Source organism: Ornithorhynchus anatinus, chromosome 3 (assembly GCF_004115215.2).
Source record: "Ornithorhynchus anatinus isolate Pmale09 chromosome 3, mOrnAna1.pri.v4, whole genome shotgun sequence".
NCBI classification, from domain to species: domain Eukaryota; kingdom Metazoa; phylum Chordata; class Mammalia; order Monotremata; family Ornithorhynchidae; genus Ornithorhynchus; species Ornithorhynchus anatinus.
Genome location: NC_041730.1, coordinates 37,558,319 through 37,582,148, shown reverse-complemented (window position 1 = coordinate 37,582,148; position 23,830 = coordinate 37,558,319). Strand labels below are relative to the sequence as shown.

At 39.7% G+C, this 23,830-nt stretch overlaps 1 protein-coding gene across 3 annotated transcripts in view; it reads right to left on the bottom strand.

Annotated features, from left to right (window-relative positions):
• Positions 1–23,830, bottom strand: part of ANO3 (anoctamin 3) — a 249,457-nt gene that overhangs the window by 153,840 nt on the left and 71,787 nt on the right. For all 3 annotated transcript variants that reach the window (XM_001509055.5, XM_039911456.1, XM_029060306.2), the window contains exons 2-3: positions 17,865–18,059; positions 13,929–14,000 (exon numbers count right to left, since the gene is read on the bottom strand). In XM_001509055.5, coding sequence (XP_001509105.2) covers positions 13,929–14,000; positions 17,865–18,059 — 267 coding nt within the window. The remainder of the gene's footprint in view (positions 1–13,928; positions 14,001–17,864; positions 18,060–23,830) is intronic.

The following is a 23,830-nucleotide window of genomic DNA, read 5'->3' as shown; positions in this document are numbered from 1 at the left end:
ATTAATTCAGATTTATACTAGGCCATCAACTTTTCAACTTTGATGAGAAGCTGGATTATTTCTGTCCATTTGTATTATTTTCTCCTATTATGAGGTTCCATGCTTCATAGATAATCTGTATCTGAAATGAAAGGCTAAGGCTAAGGTAAGTGGGGGATAGAGAACACCTTCCAAGGATCAGGGAGGTCTAGTGGAAGGAGAAAGGGCCTGGGAGTCAGAGGACCTGAGTTCTAATTTTTACTATGTCACTTATCTGCCATGTGACCTGTGGCAAGTCTTTTTGCTTCAGTGTGCTTCAGTTTCTTCATCTGTAAAATGGGGATTCAATACCTATTCTCCTCCCTCTTTGCCTGAGAGTCCCATTTGGGACAGGGACTATGTCCAGTCTATCCCAAAGCTTAGAACAATGCTTGACACTTAGTAAGCACTAAACAAATACCATAATTACAATAATAATAATAATAATAATGATCCTGTTACTTCTCTCCTAAAATGGTGATTGTGGTATTATCAGCTAATAGGTTACACCGTATGGCCAGCATAGGGTGTGGGATGTCATGTGTGCTTCCTTATTAGGTACTGGCCAGGACTGTCTGGAGACATCCCGATTCCTGGCACCCTTTGTCAGAACAACTGCCTTAGAGGGGAATTGAGGACAGAGATCAGTTAATCAGTTCAGGATTTTGCATACAGTAGACACTTCACATGACAATGAGGAAAAAATAGTAATATTTCCATTCATTTACAAAGTCCTTTATCATCTGCACATACACAAAATAGCAAATTCATAACATATACTGCTGATTTTGATTTTGGAGATTCATCACATTAATGCGGAACCCAGGGAACACAGATGTAGAAGCAGCGTGGCCTAGAGGATAGAGGATGGGCCTGGGAGTGAGAAGGATCTAGGTTTTAATTTCGGCTCTGCCACTTGTCTGCTGTCACCTTGGGCAAGTCCCTTAACTTCTCTGTTCCAGAGTTATTTGTAAAATGGGGATGAAGACTGTGAGCCCCATGTGGGACAGGGACTGTGTCCAACCCAATTTGTGTGTATCCACACTGGTGCTTAGTATAGTGCCTGGCACAAAAGTAAGAGCTTAACAAATACAATAGTTATTATTATTACTACAGAAATTCCAGTTATAAGCAGTATAGTGACCCAATTTGCTTTCAAAGCTTTTTTTTTCCCGCACTCTCTCAATTCATTCCTTCTTAGTGCTATGTAACAGGAGCTTCAGCCTTTCATTGGTGTTAAGAGATGCAGATTCAATTTTAAAGCAACAGTTAAATAGTCAAAATTTTTCATCTAAAGTAGGTCAAAGGAGATGGTTTTCCCTTCAACTGCTCAATTTCAGGTTTTTTCAGGGCTTTCCTGATTTCTCAGTATCTAAATTGAATGGTAATACTAGTACACATCTATTTAATGCTGAATGGGAATTACAGTAGATTATTTCATCCCACTTTAAAATTAGATTACATTTACCAAGATTATTATATTGAGGAAAATGGCTGACAATGGCTCCATTTACGCTAGGCTATTAAGCTTAGAGCCTAAGCAACAGCACTATAAGCATTTACTTGGGGATCTCATTTTAGGCTATTAGGGTAGCAAACATCAATTTTGCTTTTCCTGAAATCAAAATTTGTTTCAGGGATGTTAAAATAAAAACATTAAAAACCATTAGCCCTCAGGGTTTACAATTCAATTCAGAGATAATAATACTTTGTTATAAATTCTAGTCAATTTCAGAACTCTGTAGAAAAGCTTAATGCTGAATGTGCATTGAGCATGATGATCTTATTCAAAATTCATGAAGCAGCTGGCATAATCAGCATTAAGTGCAGCATAATTACCATGCCACCTTTACAAAGTAGAGCAATATTAATGTGAGGGGTGAATTTTATGTCAAAGAAAAATGCATCCCCTTAGTCTGTTTCTACTCCATCTCCGGCTTTTCAACCCCCACCCACGCTCCCCCCAAATCTCCAAAAAACAAATTTTAAAAATATCCAATATGAGATGTGACCATTTTATGAAGGATGACAAAGAAGCATGGAAGGTTATATTTCAAATGGCATTTTTGGAATGAATAAGTAAATTACTTTATCCTAATATTTAAATATGAGTTAATCATTTCAAGGAATACTAACAGCAGATTTAGTGGCAAAAAAAATTTTGAGCCTTTCCTGGGATAGGTAGATTTCAAAGACAATAGTGTGATATGGAAATATTGAATAGAAAGTAAATTAATTAGTACCATGCCTAAGCAACAGCCTAAGAGTGGCCTAGTGGTAAGAGTAAGCCTTATCTACTATCTTCAGGCTGCTCTCTTCCCACATTCTATTCAGTGGCCATCAGGAATCACAATCCGCGAAAACACCATCCTCAAACTAGGCATACCTGACTACAAACTTGGAGTGCTGGGAAAAGAAACAGGCACTCAGATTTAGGTCTGTCTGCACGTGGTCCAAATAGGAGGGAGTGAACCTTTACCTCAGTCTCCTTGGGATTTCTGTGTTCCAAGCCTCTTGGCATTCTCCTCTCCCCACTTCCACCATAGGAAATGAAGCAACATAATGGATCTCAATGAGTCCAAAAGGTCATCATTAATTGAGAGGTATCAAAACCTAATGGACAGAACACCAAATTGGGAATCAGAAGACCCAGGCTTTAGTTCCATCTCTGCCACTGGCCTGCTATGTGCCCTTAACCTAAATCCCTTAACTATTTTGGGCCTCGTTTCCTTAATCTGTACAACTGGGATATCTGCATTCCTTCTCTCTCTTAGACTGTGAGAAACCAGGTGTGTCTGATCTGATGTTCTTGTATCTACCCCAGCTTTTAGCACAGAGAGAGCAATTAAAATAATCCTACTCTTTATACATAAGAATAGATGTCACTGTTATTGAACACTCAGGCACCACTTGACCCTTAGTTGAGTTGATATGATATTAAATAGAGGAGGAGTTTTTCCTAAAAATAAAAAAAGTTTCATAATTTTCATTCTGAGTCAAGGCCTGACTACATAGTGAGGCAGTATAGTCCAAGGAAAGATAATCAGATCAGAGAGGAGATCGGAAAGCAGTAGGTTTTCTCAGTAATTTTGGTTCAGGATAGCAGAGCTGAGGAATTCTCAACTATATTGAGATGTACACTGCAGGACAGATCTCCAAAATATATGTTTTTCTTCCAGTTATATTAGTTGTTTGCTTTCCCGTTTAACTGAAGTCATTATTGTGTCTGTTGTGTTTTATCTCCCCTGTTAGCAGATATTGCAGAACATTGTTCTCATGTATTACCCCATAAAAAAATAAACACATTCATGAGTATGGTATAAATAAAAAAGTAGTTGGGAGGCAGAAATAGGAAAACAATTATACAGTACAGTTGATTTTTTTGGAAGTGGATTTTGTTTATAATATGAAAAATCAAGACATGAATACTTTAAGGATTCATTTAGAATGGTGTGGAACAATAGGTATTAGAAGGAAGTGTCATCCATTAGCACAGCTTCCTAAATAAAAAATGAAATAAATCTGCATATAATTTATCTGAGAGGTTTGATAATCATTAAAGCCAGAGGAGGGTATATTCTATGATACAAATTGATTCATCATAAAAACTCCTCATAATTAATTGATTCTGTGTCAGCAGGATAGGGCAAGGGAGAACTAAGAGACGCCGGTAAAATAGGGGAAAAATTCTGCACAAAAACCTCTGTCTTATCTAGGTAACTGACTCAGTAAAGTATCATTCAATCATCTCTTTAACTCTTTGTCCACTCTTTTCCCATTAATACCCAGGTCACCCTCTCCATTCCTTTCAAACTAACCTACTCACTGTTTTTTGTTCCCTTCTTTTCCATTTCATCTTTCCTCTAGTGTAGAACTCCTTTCCCTTTCAAATCCAGCTAACTCAAGTTCTCCTTATCTTCAAAGCCCTTCAGAAATTATATCAACTCCAGGAGTCTTTAAAATTGATGAATCTGTCAATCATACCAACTCTTTTATAATGTACTCTCTCCCAAATACTTAGTATAGTGCTCACTTCTAGTTCCAGATCTGCCACTTGTCTGCTGTGTGACCTTGGGCCTCAGTTACCTCATCTGTAAAACGGGGATTAATACTGAAATCACTATGTGGCACAAAGACTGTGTCCCACCTAATTATCTTGTATCTACCCAAGATGATCCAAGTGTCTGATGCTATGAGAAGCAAGGTTCAGTGAGTGCTGAGTGCCTACTGTACCCATTCTCCCATGTTCAAAACCAGAAGGGATTGCAGGCCTGGCATAGGAAGTTTAATAGGTGGATTTTCCCAGCAATCAGATCCTAGCTGGGGAATCAATCTAGTGGATAGAGTATAGGCGTTGGAATCTGAAGGACCTGGATTCTAATTCTATGTCTGCCATTTGTCTTCTGTGTGACCTTGGCAAGTTACTTGGATCCTCTGTGCCTCAGGTACCTCATCTATAAAATGGGAATGAACACTGTGAGCCCCATGTGGGACATGGACTATGTCCATATCATTATTTTTTATCTACACCAGTGCTTAGTACCATGTCTGGCACTTAATAAGCGCTTAACAAATACCATTAAAAATATTTTAAGAGTGGTCAGGAGGGGCATATCATAAACCAATGCTATAATTGGAACCATCTAAATAATAAAGGTCTTGGAAAGCTTTTCATTTGTCATAATAGTCATACCTTGAGAACCAGTGTTACCTAGTGGATAAACCATGATGAGCCTTGGAGCCAGACCTGGGTTCTAATCATTCATTCAATCATATTTATTGAGTGCTTACTGTGTGCAGAGCACTATACTAAGTGCTTGGAAAGTACAATTCAGGAATAAAGAGAGACAATCTCTGCCCACCACAGGCTACAGTCTAATTCTGGCTCTGTCACTTGCCTGCAGTGTGACTTTAGATAAGTCATTTAACTTCCCTGTGCTTCAATTTCCTATCCTTTTACCTTTATCCTAATTGCAATGGGGATTCAATATTTGTTCTCTCTCCTACTTATAGACTGTGAGCCCCATGTGGAACAGAGACTATATTCAGCCTGATTAACTTGTATCTATCCCAGCATTTAGAAACTTACAAGAATGCTTGCCACATAGTAAGCACTTAACAAATACAATAAAAAATACAAATACAATTAAAAAAATACAATAAAAAAGCATTACACCTAACCACACAGAACTACCTATAGAGAAGCAGCGTGGCTCAGTGGAAAGAGTCTGGGCTTAGGAGTCAGACAGAGGTCATGGGTTCTAATCCCAGTCCCGCCACCTGTCAGCTGTGTGACTTCGGGCAAGTCACTTAACTTCTCAGTGCCTCAGTGACCTCATCTGTAAAATGGGGATTAAGACTGTGAGCCTCACGTGGGACAACCTGAGTACCCTGTATCTACCCCAGCCCTTAGAACAGTGCTCAGCACATAGTAAGCGCTTAACAAATACCAACATTATTATTATTATAGCCCTTCTGTATTTATTACCTTACACACCCCACTATTCTACTACTATTTTAAGCATGAACTCAACTAATATACACTTCCTCTTTATCCTATCTGTAAATTATTTTTGTGTCTCCCTCTCCTGCTGGATTCTGAAATCTTTGAGGGCAGGGATCCTGTCTACTAACTTTATGCACCCTCCCAAGCACAATGCTCTGCACATAGTAGACACTCAATAAATATTTTTGATTGATTGATAGACTGACTGAAAATAAGTTTGAAGGGATGTTCAATTATTAGAATGGTTATAATGATTATGATTCTCAGTCCTCTTACAGGTTCCTTAAATCTTCTATATGAGCAATGTGGTCTAATGGATAGACCATGGGCCTGGGAGTCAGAAGGACCTATGTTCTAATCTCAGCTCTGCTACTTGTCTACTGTGTGACCTTGGTAAAGTCACTGAACTTTGCTGGGCCTCAGTTATGACATGATAGGGTGATAGGAAACTATTTCATCCAATTATCTTCCTTAACACTGGTGGGGTATTTCCCCCAAACTTGATTGACCCAGAAAGACAATACATCAGTTAAAAAAAAAACAGAGTCTGATTTTATTTGGTCATAAACTACAGTACTTAATTCCAGTTCTTTATATACCACGTGGGTATATTGATTCTCATTTTCTAAGGCAAATGCATATTCCATCATTTTTTAAAGGGATTTCCTGATGAGACTTAATGAAAAATTGACCACATTCACTTAATTCTACTGCATCTTTAATATTCTCATGGGGCACTTCGAAGTAGAGCACTAAGAAAAGGAAGCCCATTAACTAAATATATTATGCAAGCTTCATCAACATGCACCCGAATGTAATTTTTAATTCTTGTTTGATAAGCAAGCAAAAAAGCATAGAACCTATAATCCTGAATTTTTCAGATGCAAAATAAAAGCAGCTTTCATGCTTCTGATTTGTGTGCTAGAAAAAGAATATATTGCAATACAGGGCATTACATGGCTTTTACATACTTATAAATGGCAAATGCATTACATCAGGCTACTGGTGTATTATAACTTAAGTTAAAATTTTTTAGTATTCCAGAAGAGGTTCAAGGTAACTTTCATCATCAGTGATATTTGTTGAGCACTTGCTGAGTACAAAGCATGTGCTGAGACTTGGAAGAATACTACAGAAGCAAAAGCTCTGGCACTGCCCTCCAGTAATTTGCAATCTAATGGACTGGATTACATACTCCACTAATGGCTTTCCCACTATGTCAACTAGGGATTGCTGAGGATCACTCTTCTATTCTGTAACTGTGAGAGCAGCAAGGAGCAAAAATAGAGCACAAAAGCCTCCATAGGAAGCTCACTACAGTTGATGGAGGAGATAAGAGGCTGGAACCAATAATCCCCTGCTCCCACCAAAGGGATTTTAGGTAGGGTACGTCCTTGTTTCCCCTTATTAGCATAAAGCTCTAATTAGGGAGTGTAAGAATCAACTTGGTGCAAGTTACCCATGCTTGCCTTTGTTCCCTACCAACAATGTCTCTACCATTGTGGTTGGGTACCTCAAAACTGTTAAAAACTGGAATGGTTTTAGGAGACATACAGGGATTTCAGGGGGTTTAGGCCCAGATGGGTCGGCTCCCAGGTTTAGGAATCCCTAGGTTGGTGGGACAGTTCTTTAGAACCAACCTAACCTCTGACACAAGATGCTGGGGTGGCTTCAGGAAACCATCCAGGTTCTCCCCCTTACCCCAAATGGACAGTTATTGCCTCCCAGCTTGAAAGGTAATAACAGTAACAGTAATAACAGCCTTCCATCCAACTAGCTCAAATCCCTCAAAAAGCAGCTAATCATCTGGGTTTTCAATGAGCAATTCTCCACTGGAGACAGGAGTGTACCAGGAGCACATAAACTTATTATCATCAATTCAGGGAGTGGGCCCAGGAAGGATTCATAGCTTGAACAGTTACAGGGTCCATACCTCAAGGATCAAGCCAATAGAGAAGGAGCTTTTGAGGGATAGTAGTAAAATGTTGTTCTATTTTAGGGTCATTTTCAGCATGAAGGAGACAGGTCAGCTACCCCAGGACCACTGCTTAAGAATGATTTCTAAAGACAACCAAGGTCTACTAGGCTCTGGATGCTTACCACCTCCATTTTAATCTTCATGGTGGCCATCAGAAACTCCCAGGCTTGCCTCTCTCAGAGCTCTCTCCCAAGGCTTCCCTGACCACATACTCTGCATCCAGAGGCAGGTTTACCTAGACATTTCAGAGAGAGAGGGAGTGGATTCTGATTTATGGGTCTTCCCACCTCCAACACAGAAAAGGGAGGGCACAGTGGGTCCGACACATTGGGTCTATCGCAGCATCATCAACCCACTTATTTCATACTTTACTTGAGTATTAGGGAGCCAGTGAGGAGTCCATTCATTCACTCATTCAACTGTATTTAATGAGTGCTTAATGTGTGCAGAGCATTGTATTAAGTGCTTGGGAGAGTACAATATAACAATAAACAGACACATTTCCTGCCCACAACTATCTTACAATCTGGAATGGGGGGTGGGGGTGGAGACAGACATTAATATGAATTACAGATATGTACATTAGTGTTGTGGGGCTGGAAGGGGAAAAGAACAAAGGGAGCAAGTCAGGGAGATGCAGAAGGGAGTTGAAGAAGAGGAAAGAGGGTTCCAGTTCCGGCTCAGCCACTTGCCTACTGCAAAAGCTTGGACAATTGACTCAACATCTCTGGCATCAGTTTCCTCTAGACTGTGATCCCTTCGAGGGACATGGGCTGTTTCCAATCTTCTTATCTTACACCTATCCCAGTGCTTACCATAGTGTTGGTAATATAGTAAATGTGGGGCAAATGCCATCATTATTATTTCAAATATCAACTGAAGCTTTCATTACAGAGGAAACAGGTTGTGAATAGGCATCTCCTAGTGGGATACATCAGGGTGTTAGGTGGATATATCTTAGTCAAAGCTATGTGCTGCAAAACTTTCCAGATAGGCCTGGTTGAAAGCTGGCAAAAGGATTGCAGGGAATGAAAGAACAAGAAAAATTACATTAACCAGAATGCAATGTATTGGTTTTGCCCATTTCTCTCAAAAGCTACCAAGATACTCTGGGAAGAGTTTAGAACTCTCTCCGTGGAGCTGAATTTTTCTTAGGGATGACTCTGGGAAAAGTCTCAGTTTATGGAATGTTTTCCCTTCTGACCTGTTGCTCAATGAGCTGTTCCTGTCTGACTGGGACCCTAATAGAAGAAAATTTCATTTTCTCTGTTTATGCTATAACTGAGGTAAATGAGGTTAGGATGAACTAATGTGGGGTTATTTCCTCTTAAATAAAGCTTCTTCTACACTCTTCCCCAAGTAAATCCTTAATAGGAAATCAAACATTACATTAGCATCTGGAACCTCAGTGGATTTCAATATTCTTTTTTTCTGTAAATCCCAGTCTGCTTGGTGACCAAAGCTTTTGCAGAGCTATGAAGAAGATCCTAACTGGCTTCTTTTCCCATGACTTTTACCTGGGTTTCTTTGAAGACACAGTGATATAGCTGTGCATCATGATGCCTGTACTTCTAAGTCTAATAGAGGGAAACCTTTTTTTTTTTTCCTACAAAATGGCAAGCAATCAAGAGTTGGGCACATAATTCAAAAAGGAAAAAGCAAATAAATATTGAACCAGAGTGACAGTTCATCAATTGATCAATTGACCAATTTAGTATTGGGGGTAGTCTTGCGTATCAAGGAAATTGTGGAATGTGTCTAGGAGATACTAGAGTAAAAAGATCTTGGGGAAAAAAACTGTAAACCAAGCAGTAAAGAAAATGTCTTAGTAAAAATATTTTTTTAATAAAATAGAATACAATCTTATTTTGCTTTATCATCCCGCTCTGCCACTTGTCATCTGTGTGACTTTGGGCAAGTCACTTCACTTCTCTGTGCCTCAGTTACCTCATCTGTAAAATGGGGATTAACTGTGAGCCTCCTGTGGGACAACCTGTGCTTCTCCTGTGGAGAAGCAGCGTGGCTCAGTGGAAAGAGCACAGGCTTTGGAGTCAGGGCTCATGAGTTCGAATCCCAGCTCTGCCACTTGTCGGCTGTGTGACTCTGGGCAAGTCACTTAACTTCTCTGTGCCTCAGTTCCCTCATCTGTAAAATGGGGATGAAGACTGTGAGCCCCACGTGGGACAACCTGATTCCCCTATGTCTACCCCAGCGCTTAGAACAGTGCTCGGCACATAGTAAGCGCTTAACAAATACCAACATTATTATTATTATTACAACCTGATTACCTTGTATTCATTCATTTATTCAATGGTATTTATTGAGCGCTTACTATGTGCAGAGCAATGGCAATAAATAGAGTCAAGGGGAAGAACATCTCGTAAAAACAATGGCAACTAAATAGAATCAAGGCGATGTACATTTCATTAACAAAATAAATAGGTTAATGAAAATATATACAGTTGAGCAGACAAGTACAGTGCTGAGGGGATGGGAAGGGAGAGGGGGAGGAGCAGAGGGAAATGGGGGGAAAAGAGGGTTTAGCTGCGGAGAGGTGAAGGGGGGTGGTAGAGGGAGTAGAGGGAGAAGGGGAGCTCAGTGTGGGAAGGCCTCTTGGAGGAGGTGAGTTTTAAGTAAGGTTTTGAAGAGGGGAAGAGAATCAGTTTGGCGGAGGTGAGGAGGGAGGGCATTCCAGGACCGTGGGAGGACGTGGCCCAGGGGTCAATGGTGGAATAGGCGAGACCGAGGGACGGTGAGGAGGTGGGCGGCAGAGGAGTGGAGCGTGCGGGGTGGGTAGTAGAAAGAGAGAAGGGAGGAGAGGTCGGAAGGGGCAAGGTGATGGACAGCCAGAGAGCCTTGAAGCCTAGAGTGAGGAGTTTTTGTATCTACCCCAGCGCTAAGAACTGTGCTCTGCACATAGTAAGCGCTTTACAAATACCAACATTATTATTTAACATATAAAACTGAATTTTAAGTGATGTTTTGTGTCCACATCCATATTCATTTTTTTAAATGAGGAAATCACAATAAGAAAACCGTTCTCATTTGAGATGAAAGAAGAAATGAGGAGGAACACAGCTTCATTTCCAATATTTCATGGGGTTATTAAAAAAGCTAATTTTATGGCTTTAAAAATTATGAAAAGATCTCAGCTGAGTCCTCTCAAAGAATCTGAGGCAAGCGTGGGCGAATAAGCATAGCAATTTACCTATTTACTGCTTTTAAAAATCTACTGCTTGGTCTCCAGAGATTTTGAATAAATGCATTTGGGCTTGGCAAAAGAAAAAAAAAGAAGAGGAAAATAATAGGATAGAATAGGAACACAGCAAGCAATGGTTTTGTTAGGTCCATTCCAAACAGTGCAAAGAAGTTTGGAAGAAAGAAACTGAACCTACCAAGGGTCTCATTACCTTTTATTACTCAACAGTTCTATTTTCTCAAGTCCTTATCTTTTAAAATTATTTTCTATGTGAAAACCTAGAAAAGAGTCATGAGATATCTTCCAACAAACCTAGTTATATTCAGTCATGAGATTATTTTATTGTTTGCATTCCACTTTACTGCGGTAGATCATTATAGATAATCAAAAACATAATAACCCCAGTCTTAGATCCCATATTAGGAAACCAAGATTAGCTGTAGTGATAAGTCTAAATTTTGGTAGCCTTTTGTATCTTGTCATATTCTTTTTTCATTCACCAAAACTTTCCATGAGACAAAGAAAAAGCATATTTAAGGGTTCAAAGAATACTAATGCGTGGTGGAAGATTCAGAAGAAAGAGAGGGAACTGAATCTACCTGACTCATGGAAGTTGGGGAGTGGTTGTAGGCAGCTATATACCTGATGGTGGGAACCCCACCTCCTCTCCCATTACGACCCAGACTATGCATTCCTTTAAAAACAACTTATTGTATATTGCTCTCATTTCTCTCACTATCAATCCATTGCTCACACCCTCCCCTCCAACCTGGAAGTTCCTTCAACTTCATATCTGACAGACCACCACTCTCCCTATATTCAAGCCCTCTAAAATCACATCACTTTAAGGAAGCATTCCCTAACTAATCTTTCATTGTCCCACCCTATTTTTCCTTTCTCCTGCATTACCTATGCACTTAGGTATTAAGTCTGTACTCCTTATGCACTTGAGTATTCATCTCTCCCAACCACATCTTTCCTCATCTTTCCTCCCAAGCCCGGTCCTCTCCCTGACTTCTCTATCACTGTGGATGGTACGACCAGCCTTCCCATCTCTCAGGCCCGCAACCTCGGTGTCATCTTTGACTCGGCTCTCTCGTTCACCCCACACATCCGATCCGTTACCAAGACCTGCCGGTCTCACCTTTACAATATCGCCAAGATCCGCCCTTTCCTCTCCACCCAAATGGCTACCTTACTGCTACAGGCTCTCGTAATATGCCGGCTAGACTACTGTGTCAGCCTTCTCTCTGATCTCCCTTCCTCCTCTCTCTCCCCGCTCCTGTCTATTCTTCACTCCGCTGCCCGGCTCATCTTCCTGCAGAAATGCTCTGGGCATGTCACTCCCCTTCTTAAAAACCTCCAGTGGTTGCCTATCGACCTCCACACAAAACAAAAACTTCTCACTTTAGGCTTCGAGGCTCTCCATCACCATGTTCCTTCCTACCTCTCCTCCCTTCTCTCTTTCTACTGCTCACCCCGCACTCTCCGCTCCTCTGCCGCCCACCTCCTCACCGTCCCTCGGTCTCACCTATCCCACCGTCGACCCTTGGGCCACATCCTCCCAAGGTCCTGGAATGCCCTCCCTCCTCACCTCCGCCAAACTAATTCTCTTCCCCTCTTCAAAACCCTACTTAAAGCTCACTTCCTCCAAGAGGCCTTCCCAGACTGAGCTCCCCTTTTCCCTCTGCTCCTTCTACCCCCCCTTCACCTCTCTGCAGCTGAACCCTCTTCTCCCCCTTTCCCTCTGCTCCTCCACCTCTCCAGTCCCATCCCCTCAGCACTGTACTTGTCCGCTCAACTGTATCTTCATTATCCTATTTATTTTGTTTAATGAGATGTACATCACCCTGATTCTATTTATTTGCTATTGTTTTAATGAGATGTTCTTCCCCTTGACTCTATTTATTGCCACTGTTTTTGTCTGTCTGTCTTCCCCGATTAGACTGTAAGCCCGTCAAAGGGCAGGGACCGTCTCTATCTGTTACCGATTTGTACATTCCAAGCGCTTAGTACAGTGCTCTGCACATAGTAAGCGCTCAATAAATACTATTGAATGAATGAATGAACCTATTCTAATAGTTGAATCCTTCCCCATCTGTAATTTATTCATTCATTCCTTCAATCATATTTACTGAGCACTTCCTGTGTTCAAAGCACTGTATTAAGCACTTGGGTGAGTACATTATAACAACGAACGGACACATTCCTGCCCACAATTAGCTCACAGTCAAGAAGGGGAGCTTCTAGACTGTAAGCTTCCTGAAATCAGGGAACATATCTAGTTCCCATATTATACCTTCCTATATGCTTAGTGTAGTATTGTCCATGTAATAAGAATTCTTTAATACCATTGCTGATTGATTGACCCTAGCTCCACTATCCTCCCTCTGGCTCCTATGGTGAGGACTCTTTCTCTGGGCCCCTTGATTCCATTTCTGGTGGACTGACTCTCTTCCTAGTCTAGTGCTTTAATATGGGCTGCAGACAAATGAGGTCCTCTCACATCACCAAGAGAACTGAGTGGCCAGGATAAAGAAGGAGGCATTTAAGGAGCAGTTACCTGTTTCTGGCCATGATCCTTCTGGTACCCATCACAACTTTCCAAATGTATTCTTCTCATCATAGTAGTGACTACACAGACCCACGACAGAACTCTGGCAAACCGGTAACGATCCCACCTAGGACTGCACTTTGATTACCCAGCAGCCCCCAGTCCCACAGCACTTGTTGACATATCCTTATGTTCTGCTGCTTCCCTCATCTGTAATTTATTTTAATCTCTATCTTCCTCACTAGACTGTAAGCTACTTCAGGTCAGGAATCTTTTCCACCAACTCTATTGTATTCTCCTAGCCCCAGCACTTAGTACAATGTTCTGCAGACAGTAAGTGCTCAATATAGACCATTGATTATGCAACTGATTAGCTGAATTACCCTTTTGACATTTACCAGGGAAGGGACAAGATATAAAATGTGCCATCAAAGACTGCCAGCATGTGTGCAGGGGGTTCTGGGAAGTAATCACTATTCTTTACTGAAGTATATTTTCTATAGTTTATGGATTGTTTGAATTTCCCTCATTCCCTGCACCAAAATGATCATGTTGTTTTACCCTAACAAGGTGAAGCAACTGAAAGTGGCATGATTACAAACTTTCAATCACCCTCAAAATTGTAAAATTTGCATTTTGTGAAAAGTTCAAAATTGGCTAGAAATAAACTTACCAGAGCAAGTATCATTGAATTCTGTAGCAGAGAGTTTAAGTAGGTTGCTTTCTAGGGTCTCCACCACTTTAGCTGGAATGAATACATAAGTTAGGTATTAAGATGCATGTTTTTGGATATAAAGAAAAAGAGTGTTTAGTAAGTAGCATCAAGACTAGGAACAACAAGAGAGGTGTAGACTGAATTTTGTAAATATTGCACTGGAACAAGTCATGAAATTTAGAAGTATTAAAAATGCCTATAATGTGCTTTCTTTCATTATAAATGCTTTTGCATTACCTTCAAACAAGCCATTTGTGGGGTGTTTCGAACTTAATGTGCTTGGGACATTTCTGATTTAAATTATTTTAAATACAAACCTTATCAAAATTCACACAAAAAATGAAGCCTGTTTGAAAACAAAAAATGAAATGTTTCCTAACGTGCAGACTACCTTGAAATTGTAATAAAATAAACTATAGATTTGAAAATATGTTCACAATGTTATGAAATTTCAAAATCCATTAGCAGTCAGTTTGGTTTTTTACAAAAGTGCTAGAATAGTTAAAATAACGTAGTTTTGTTCAGCATTAACATTATTCAAGATTACTTCAAAATTATTCACCACATAGGGCTTTTCTGGATAAGGACATCACAAAATGATACAATATAAAGAGTGATTAAAGGATGAGAGCCACCTCCCAATTTAAACCTTATAAAGGATGAAGAGTAATCACAAATGAGCCAGTCTTCAAATTGGAAAATCTACATTATCGAAAACTGAAGTAAATGATCAACATAATTTTAGACAAACTGGATCACTTTCTGCTAGTTAGATCCAGGATGACGGTAAATTTAAGATATTCCCATGGATGGGCAGCCGTGTAATTGTACATTTGCACCCACATAGATGACCTTTTTAAAAGTTACAATCAATCCACTGTATTTACTGAGCACTAAGAAGAGGACAATATAACAGAGTTGTTAGACATGCTCCCTTCCCACAAGGAGCTTACAATATGAAGGGAATTAGCAATTTGTAAATTAACTAACCAATACATGAATTATGAGTAATTTCATTAAAGATAATGAAATTAAATTAGTATTGGTGGACAAGAACACTATGGAGGCTAGTCGGTCAATCGTATTTACTGAGCATTTACTGTGTGCAAAGCACTGTACATTTCCTGCCCACAACAAGCTTTCAATCTAGATGGGGAGGCAGACATTAATATAAATGAATAAATTACATATATGTACATAAATGTTGTGGGGGCTGGTAGTGAATAAAGAAAGTTAATAATAATAATAATAATAATGGTGGTATTTGTTAAGCGCTTACTATGTGCCGAGCACTGTTCTAAGCACTGGGGTAGACACAGGGGAATGACGTTGTCCCACGTGGGGCTCACAGTCTTCATCCCCATTTTACAGATGAGGGAACTGAGGCACCGAGAAGTGAAGTGACTTGCCCAAAGTCACACAGCTGACAAGTGGCGGAGCCAGGATTCGAACCCATGACCTCTGACTCCAAAGCCCGTGCTCTTTCCACTGAGCCACGCTGCTTCTCATTGTAAAGACAGTGTAGATAAAAATGAGGAAAAACAAGAGAGAAGAAAGAGACAAACATAAAGAAACACAGAGGAAGAGGAAGAGAGAAAGAGGAAGAGAGAGACAGAGACAGAAAGCATTTTACCACCAGAGTGAGGTTATTGGTCTTTTTTCTCTCCTCTTCCCTAAAGTGGGGCAAAACAGACTAGCACGTAAAAGACTGTAGATTTTCTTTAAATGATACTTGTTAAACACTTACTATGTGCCATGCACTGTACTAAATAAGTGGTAAGGTAGATAGAAAGTCTGGTTGGACACAGTCCATGACCCTCAGGAAGAATCACAGCCTTAATTCCCATTTTACAGATGAGGTAACTGAGGCTGAGAGAAGTTAAGTGGTTTGCCCAAGGGCAGACAACAGACAAGTGGTGGAGACAGAATTAGAACCCAGATCCTCTGATACCCAGTTCCAGCTCTTTCCACTAGACCTCACTGCTTCTGTAATGAATGGTTCTGTACTCTCCAAAGGGTTTAGTATGGTGTTCCGCACACAGGGCTCAGTAAATGCTATAGATTGAAAGATTTATTATATCATCTAGAAAGCTAGAAAGATTGACGATGGAAGAGACAAAAAAATGCCCAATCAACCTACAGAGAGAAAATGAAGAGCAACAGAAAGGAGATAAACACTCACAGACATATCAGGAGTGACAGAGAGACACAGGGTCACAGATACAGGTGTACACAAGCACAAAAAGAGACTTTCAATCACATACAATTTTCTCTCTTTCCTCTCATACACACAAAAACACACACATACCCACACTCACTTGATCAGTGCAGGCCATTGGAAGAGGGAAGAACTGGACAGTGTCTTTCCCTTGCCTCCACTGGCATTCATTTATTCATTCAATTGTATTTATTGAGCGCTTACTGTTTGCAGAGCACTGTACAAAGCATTTGGAAAGTAGTCCAACTTGTATCCCAATGCTACTGGTAGGAGGGCCAAGTCTTCAGGAATTTTCCATGTGTTGTTTCTGACTTTGTACAGGTACATATTAGTGCTTCCAAGCTTACAGAGCCATGGAAAGCAGCTCTAGGCATCATAGCCAAAGTAAGAGGAGGACCTTCAACCAAGGACAAGGAGCTGGGCAGGTGGGAAATTTCACTCATCCAACTTCTCCATTTTTTTCCAATCAGTCAATCAATCAGTGGTGTGGTATTTATTGATTTCTTAGTAGATGCAGAGCAATGTACTAAGTGCTTGGCAGAGTACAATATAACAGAAGAATTAGTACATATGTTCCCAGGCCACACTGAGTCCAGTTATTTTAAGTGGGGCCCACACAGGATCTGAGGTTGGACTGGCCACAAATTGCTATGCCTGATTTAAGGAATAGTCTTTCTATAAAAATTAACTTTGGAGATTGTCATGACAGCAGTTCTATCCGTTCTTTCCTATAGCATTTGCTTATTGGATCTGTTGAGCTGGGACCATTCAGTGCTCAATTTCTAATCCTGTTCTCCCTTTTCCTTTAAGTTCCATGGGGGACAAGAACTGTGTCCAACCTGATTAATTTGTATCTACCCTAATGTTTAGGACAGTGTGTGATACACAGTAGCAACTGTGTCCAACCTGATTAATTTGTATCTACCCTAATGCTTAGGACAGTGTGTGATACACAGTAGCACCTAGCTGATATAATGATGTAATAATAATGATGATGATGATAATAATAAAAATAATAATTTACCAAGATGTTAGGCCAATATTCCTGATTAAGAAATATATGCTGCTTGGCAATGTTTCCTTAATGAATAGATTATTTTATACTATGAAAATTCAGGCACACAGAAACTCACTATGCACCCCAAAACCTGCTGTGAAACATGCTTTTGGGAAGAGTCCTATTACTGAACTTCACACTGCAGATGGGAAAAACATCTGAAGAACATGCTTGGCTGTCCTCAAAATTATTACCTAGAGAGGGAGACTGTGTGACATATAGAATTTCCAGTTACATAACTGAGAGGGCAGAAATCAAAGTCAGAACTCTGAATTGCATTTTCATAATCTGATTTGCTTCCAACTTGCCTGTAGGCATGGCCTAAATTCCACCACATTTCATAGTCTTATTAAATACTCAGAAAGCTTACATGTAGAGCTAGAGAATATTTTTAATATTGAAGCTCCACATAATCCTCCCCTCAAGGTAATGTTCAGCTTTTATTAATGCTAAAAGCAGTTAGATTTGGGGGCTGCCTAGTACACCAACATTTTCATGCAGTCTTGCCTCAGCTGTAGTGAATCTATTACATTTCACCATATCTCATGTAGTCATGATGAAATAAAACATTTGTTTGACAATAACATCAATTTTGAGAGACCGCTACCAGGGAACTAACCTCGTTCAGACGTGATATTAACGGAGGAGGACCCGGCACTCAGTGGTTGGGGCTGAATCCGATTGGGTTGGAGAAATGAAGAATGTTTACTCAGGTTCTGAGGATGGGTGTGGCTCTGTGCTAAGCATGGCAAGGATCTTCTGGAGGGTTTCAGTGGTGGTTCTTTCACAGTTTCACTCTTGCTCATATTCATACCTGAAATTCCCAACATGGACATATTAGAGCAGGATATCTAAGCACAAAATAAAAGTTACTACATATGCACATAGGGCACCAATCAATCAGTTATTTTTTATAGAACATTTATCGAATTGCACCAAGTGCTTGAGGGAATACAGTATAACAGAGCTGGTAACCACATTTCCTATCCATAAGGAGATAATAAATCAAATCAAATCTTGAATTACATCATTTATCCTTGCAAGGCTTAGGGAGTTGTATTGGAGAAAGACTTTTTGTTGTTCAGGAGTGCCTGAGTCCATAGAAGTTGAAGTAGAGGGCTTCATGAGGAGTGTAAAGGGAAATTATTTGTACTTTATCTTGAAATCACATTTCATGCCCATCCAACTAACCGCCATCCAAGTTGCTCAATGATATAGATGTAAATCAACTGCTTTTGGGATTAACTTTAACAAATATGTGAGAATTTGAGAGTTAAGGATCTTGCATCATGATGACCTTCTTTCCTCAACTGTCTATACCAACAGTCCAACACCAACAATACATCATGGTGGGTCTCCTGAGGTTATTGATCTGAGCTGCTTCCCTCATTTCCTTGAAAGACTCCTGAGACATTCCCCTCATTTAAGTGATCTTTTGTATTGTTTGGCTATGTTCTTGACTTCCCTCCAAGAACACAGATAATTGAGCATGGAATATACCGTTATATATAAGCATCTTCTCTTCGTTAGTGAAAGTCTGACTATTATAGTGGAATAACATTTTAGATGTCCTTTGTTACCTTAATAGTGCTGTCCCTTTCCTGGCCACCTCTTATTTTGCCCTATACTGCCCCAACCTGTTCTTTTTCCCCATCTTTGGGAGGGTAGTAGAGGAGCTGCAAGCTATGGAAGAGAAAGAAAAGAAAGAAAAGCTATGGTGGTAGTGCTCACTTGGAAAGCTTGAAAGATGGTGGAGACAGTTTGGGGTGTGAGGAGGGATGGAAAGTTGTACTCGGAATCAGAGAAGAAGGTATAAGAGGAGAGTTAACAGTGGTTAGGGAGGAATTTACATAGCTTTCAAATCCCTAAATGTAATAAACTGAGGACAAATTAATTCAACTGTTTCTCTCAATAGACTGTTAACTCCTTGAGGACATAGATCATGTCTATTTCTTCTATTGTATTCTCCCAAGTGCTTAATACAGTGAGTGCTCTGCATATTCAGAGTACTCAATAAATATCACTGATTGATCAATTCAACAGAAATAAATTTCTGCCAGAGAGCCTGGGGTTTATATGTATGTCTATTTAAAAATGTACTGATATATACACACATGATATATAATACATATATACATATAAGCTTTAGAGTGTGTGCTTTTATACATCAATATGTGAATGTGTGTGTATACACACTACAATAAAGGTTTAATCAATGCAGATCAAAGAGAAAATATTAGTTGCCAGTTCTATTAACATATTCTAGGGTGCTAAGACAAGTCTTATAAAACCAAACAATTTATATCAAATAATCCACTTCTCAAATCCACCAATCTACTTGTTGAAATTCTCAGAAAATTAAAAAAAAATACTAAACAACAGTGAAACAAGACTTACTGACATAGTCTCTGTAGCTTTTTTGTTAGGGACCTAGATGGGCTGAATTGAGACCATTTAACTTGATGACTTGATTTTAATGATTTGTCATCACCCTCATTTTGCTAATATACCTGCACTGCACACATATTGATCCTCAGGTTGCCTTCATGTCCTTCTCCATGGGACGTTCATCCATCCGATCTTTTTCCTATTCTGTGTTTGTGGAGTTGGGTCTCTGTGACATGATCTTCTAAATTTTACCCTCTTTTTCTAATTTCTTCAGGTCACTTTGAATTTCATTTTGAACTTCCAAAGCATGAATAACTTGTTTAATTCTGTTCCTTCTGCATAGATTCTGAGCATGTTCTTGATTCTGTTCAAGTCATTGGTATGTACGATTTAACACCTTTCACAGAATTTAAAGGTTAAAGGTCAATCATTCAGAGTTGCTAGATTCAATCACTTTCATCCTCAGAATGAATGTTGCATTCATACATGTATACCTTTTCATGACTTTAATGAAATTAGTCATTTTCAGCAAAAGACATTTTAATTTATTGTTTTAATTTCAACCACCTATTTCACAGAATTTCAACTATTTCATTGTGAACTTTAAAACTGAACTTTGAACGGTTACGAAAAGAGTAGTTATGCAGTGCTTTCTTTTGGTATTATGTGACTTTGCTAGTATCAAGGATAGTAGTAACCTCTCTACTCAAGCTATCCTAAGGGAGAGTTACAAGAACTCTGAAAATCTGCCAAATGTCATGAAATAGAATCACTGAAATTTCCCACTGGGAGGATCAAGTGTGAATTCCCATTCTTTTTTAGTACAAGGTGCATAGAAAAACCTTTGCCAGTCTTTTGTTCATTTAGCCATTGTCAGTAACTTAAATTTCTTTCTAACAAAAACAATGACAGTGAGCATGAAATATTCTCTCTTTTTTTTTTCATCTCTAGCTTGGAAGTATTACAAGATCAGAAATACATGGGACAAAATTTTGTTTAATTCCTTTCAGCAAATCATAAGTGCTAAAAAGACTACAGCATAATTAAGATAACCTAACTCATTTACAATATTTTTTGCCAGGTTAAAAAAATTAAGTCACAACAGCAACCTTATTCAATTGGCATTTAAAGCTAGTCTGCCCTGAAAGTACAATGAAAAGAACAAAGATTTGGGAATCAGAAAACTTATATTTTAATTCTGAACCTGCAAGTCTAGGAATACATGTTGTGACTCTTCCAATGATCCATCCAATGATCAGTGGTATTTATTGAGCACTTACTATGTGCAGAGCTTGGGAGTACAATAAAAGAGTTGGTAGACACATTACATGACCACAATAAGCTTAGTTTAAAGGGAGAGACAGACATTAATATAAATAACTTATGGATATGTACATAAGTACTATGGGACTGAGGGTGGAGTGAATATCAAGTGCCCAAAGGATTCACCTTCAACTGCATAGATGATGGAGATGGGAGAGGCCTCCTGGAGGTGATATGACCTTAATAAAGCTTTGAAAGTAGGGAAAGTGATGGTCAGGCATACATGGAGTGGGAGGGAGTGCCAGACTGGAGTGAGCATGTGGGAGAGGGGTCAGCAGTGGGATAGATGAGATTCAGGCACAGTGAGCAAGTTGGTGCTGGAGGAGTGAAGTGTTCAGTCTAAGCTGTAGTTGAAGATCAGTGAAGTACGAGAGGAAGAAGCAAGCTGATTGAGTGCTTTAAAGACAAGTTTCTGTTTGATGCAGAGGTGGATGGACAACCATTGGAGGTTCTAGAAGAGTGCAGAGAGGTGGATGGAACATATTTTTAGAAAGATAATTAGGGCAGCAGAAGGAAGTATGAAATGGAGTGGGGAGAGATAGGAGTCAGGGAATTCAGTGAAGAGGCTGATGCATTGGTCAAAGTGGGATATTAATCCTTGGATGAGCATAGTAGTAGTTTGGATGAAGAGGAGAGAGTAGGTTTTAGCAATGCTGTGAAGGTAGAACTGCTAGGATTTGGTGATTGGTTGAATATGTAGGTTTTGTGAGAGATGTGTTGAGGTAATGACAAGGTTATGGACTTGTGAAATAAGGAGGATAGTGGAATTGTCTACAGTGATGGGAAAGATAGTGGGAGCACAGGCTTTCGGTAGGAGAAAAGGATTTCTGTTTTAGACATGTTTAGTTTGAGGTATCAGTGAGATATCCAGAAAGAAATGTCCTGAAGGCAGGAGGAAATGCAAGATTGCAGAGAAGGACAGAGGTCAGAACTGGAGAGGCAAATTTGGGAACCATCTGTGTAAAGTTGATAATTGAAGACATTTGAGTGAATGAGTTCTTCACAGGAATGGGTTTAGAAGGAAAGTAGAAGGGGACCCAGGACTGAGCTCTAAGGGGCATTTTCAGAGGGTGGGAGGCAGAGGGAGAGTCTGCTAAAGAGACAGAAAAAAAGTCATCAGAGAGATAGAAGAGAACCAGAAGAGACAGTGCCTGTGAAGCCAAGGTTGTATAATGCTTCAAGGAGAAGATGGTGTTCTACAGTGTTGAAGGCAGCTGAGAGGTGAAGGAGGATTAAGGTGGAGTAGAAACCATCCAATTTGGCAAGAAGGCGGCCATTGTTGACCTGAGAAAGGGCAGTTTCTGTGGAGTGAAGATGGCAGAAACCAGTTTGGAGAGGATCAAGGAGAGAATTGAAAAGAGAAAGTGGAGCTAGTGAGTGTAGACAACTCTCTCAAAGAATTTTGAGAGAAATGGTAAGAGGGAGATGGGGAGATAACTGGAGGGAGCCCGGGGTTCAAGGGGATTTTTTTTTAGGAGAAGCAGCAAGGCTTAGTGGATAGAGCATGGGCCTGGGTTCTAATTCCAGCTCCTCTACTGCTGCGTAACCTTGGGCAAGTCACTTAACTTTTCTTTGTCTCAGTTACCTCTTCTGTAAAATGGGGATTAATAATGTGAGCTCCTGTGGGACAGGGACTGTGCCCAACCTGATTTGAGTTGTATCTACCCCAGCACTTAGAACAGAGTTTGGCACATAATAAGTACTTAATGAGTACCAGAATTATTATTATTACATTAGGATAGGAGATGCATGAACATGTTTGAAAGCAATGGGAAAGAAGCCATTGGAAAGTAAACAGGTGAAAATGGTGGTCATGGAGAAAAAGCAAGTGACTTACTATGAAGGGATGGGATCAGAAATGAAGGTAGATGGGGTAGAGTTTGAGAGACCACCAAGGGTATTATAGGAGGTGGACCAGACCAGAATGAATACTGAAAAGCAGCTGGCTAATGTGGGCAATAGAGACGCAGTGACTACCGAGGCAATCGCCTGCTGAGTTATAGCAATATAGCACAGCCCTAAAATTATGCTGTGGTCACTGTGGCTTCAATAGGTCCTGATTGAATAAGGGTCAATACATCCACCTTACAATATGCTGCACCTCTGCACAGCTACTGGCTCATGGCACTCTGTGCTTCTGCATAAACACAACTGTCAGGATTGGGATAGAGTGAATGATGCTGGGCAAACACCATCACTATAATCAATGACTCTGGGCAAGTTCTCCATCTTGAAGTCTCAGGGCTGAGTCTCATCTGTTGTTCTCAACAGAAGACTCCATCATCTCAGTTAGTATCAGTACTTCAGATTTTCTATTCCAAAGCAGAGTTCACAGAAATAACCATCCCTGAAGGTTTGGATTTGGATGGAAAAAAAAAAACAGCAAAAAAAGACATAATTAAAAAATCACATTTCTTTTCTCAGGAAGAGAAACATATCAAATAATTATTTTATCTGGGGTTTAGATGTCATATTTTATTTGTGGAAATGATTTTAGAGAATGCTTAAATATAGGAGCAATTTTAACCTGACTTACAGGTTTACATGATATCCTGAAAAAGGCAGGAAAAAATCTAATTGACTCTTAGGACTCCTAATTTCTTTCTTTTTTGGATTAATTTGGATGGATGGAGCATGTGATAAAATGATCTGGCATGAAACATGGAGAAGAGACCACATTCATTTACTATATATACATATATATAAATGAATATATAGTATAAATATTATGTTATAATAAATACAACATTATATTGAATATATATAAGCAGATATACTGCATGTGAATTTCAATTCTCACTAACTAACAAGATGATTCTCTTGGCTAATAAATATAAATGTACCAATTTCTTCAGCAAACACACAAGGCTGTTA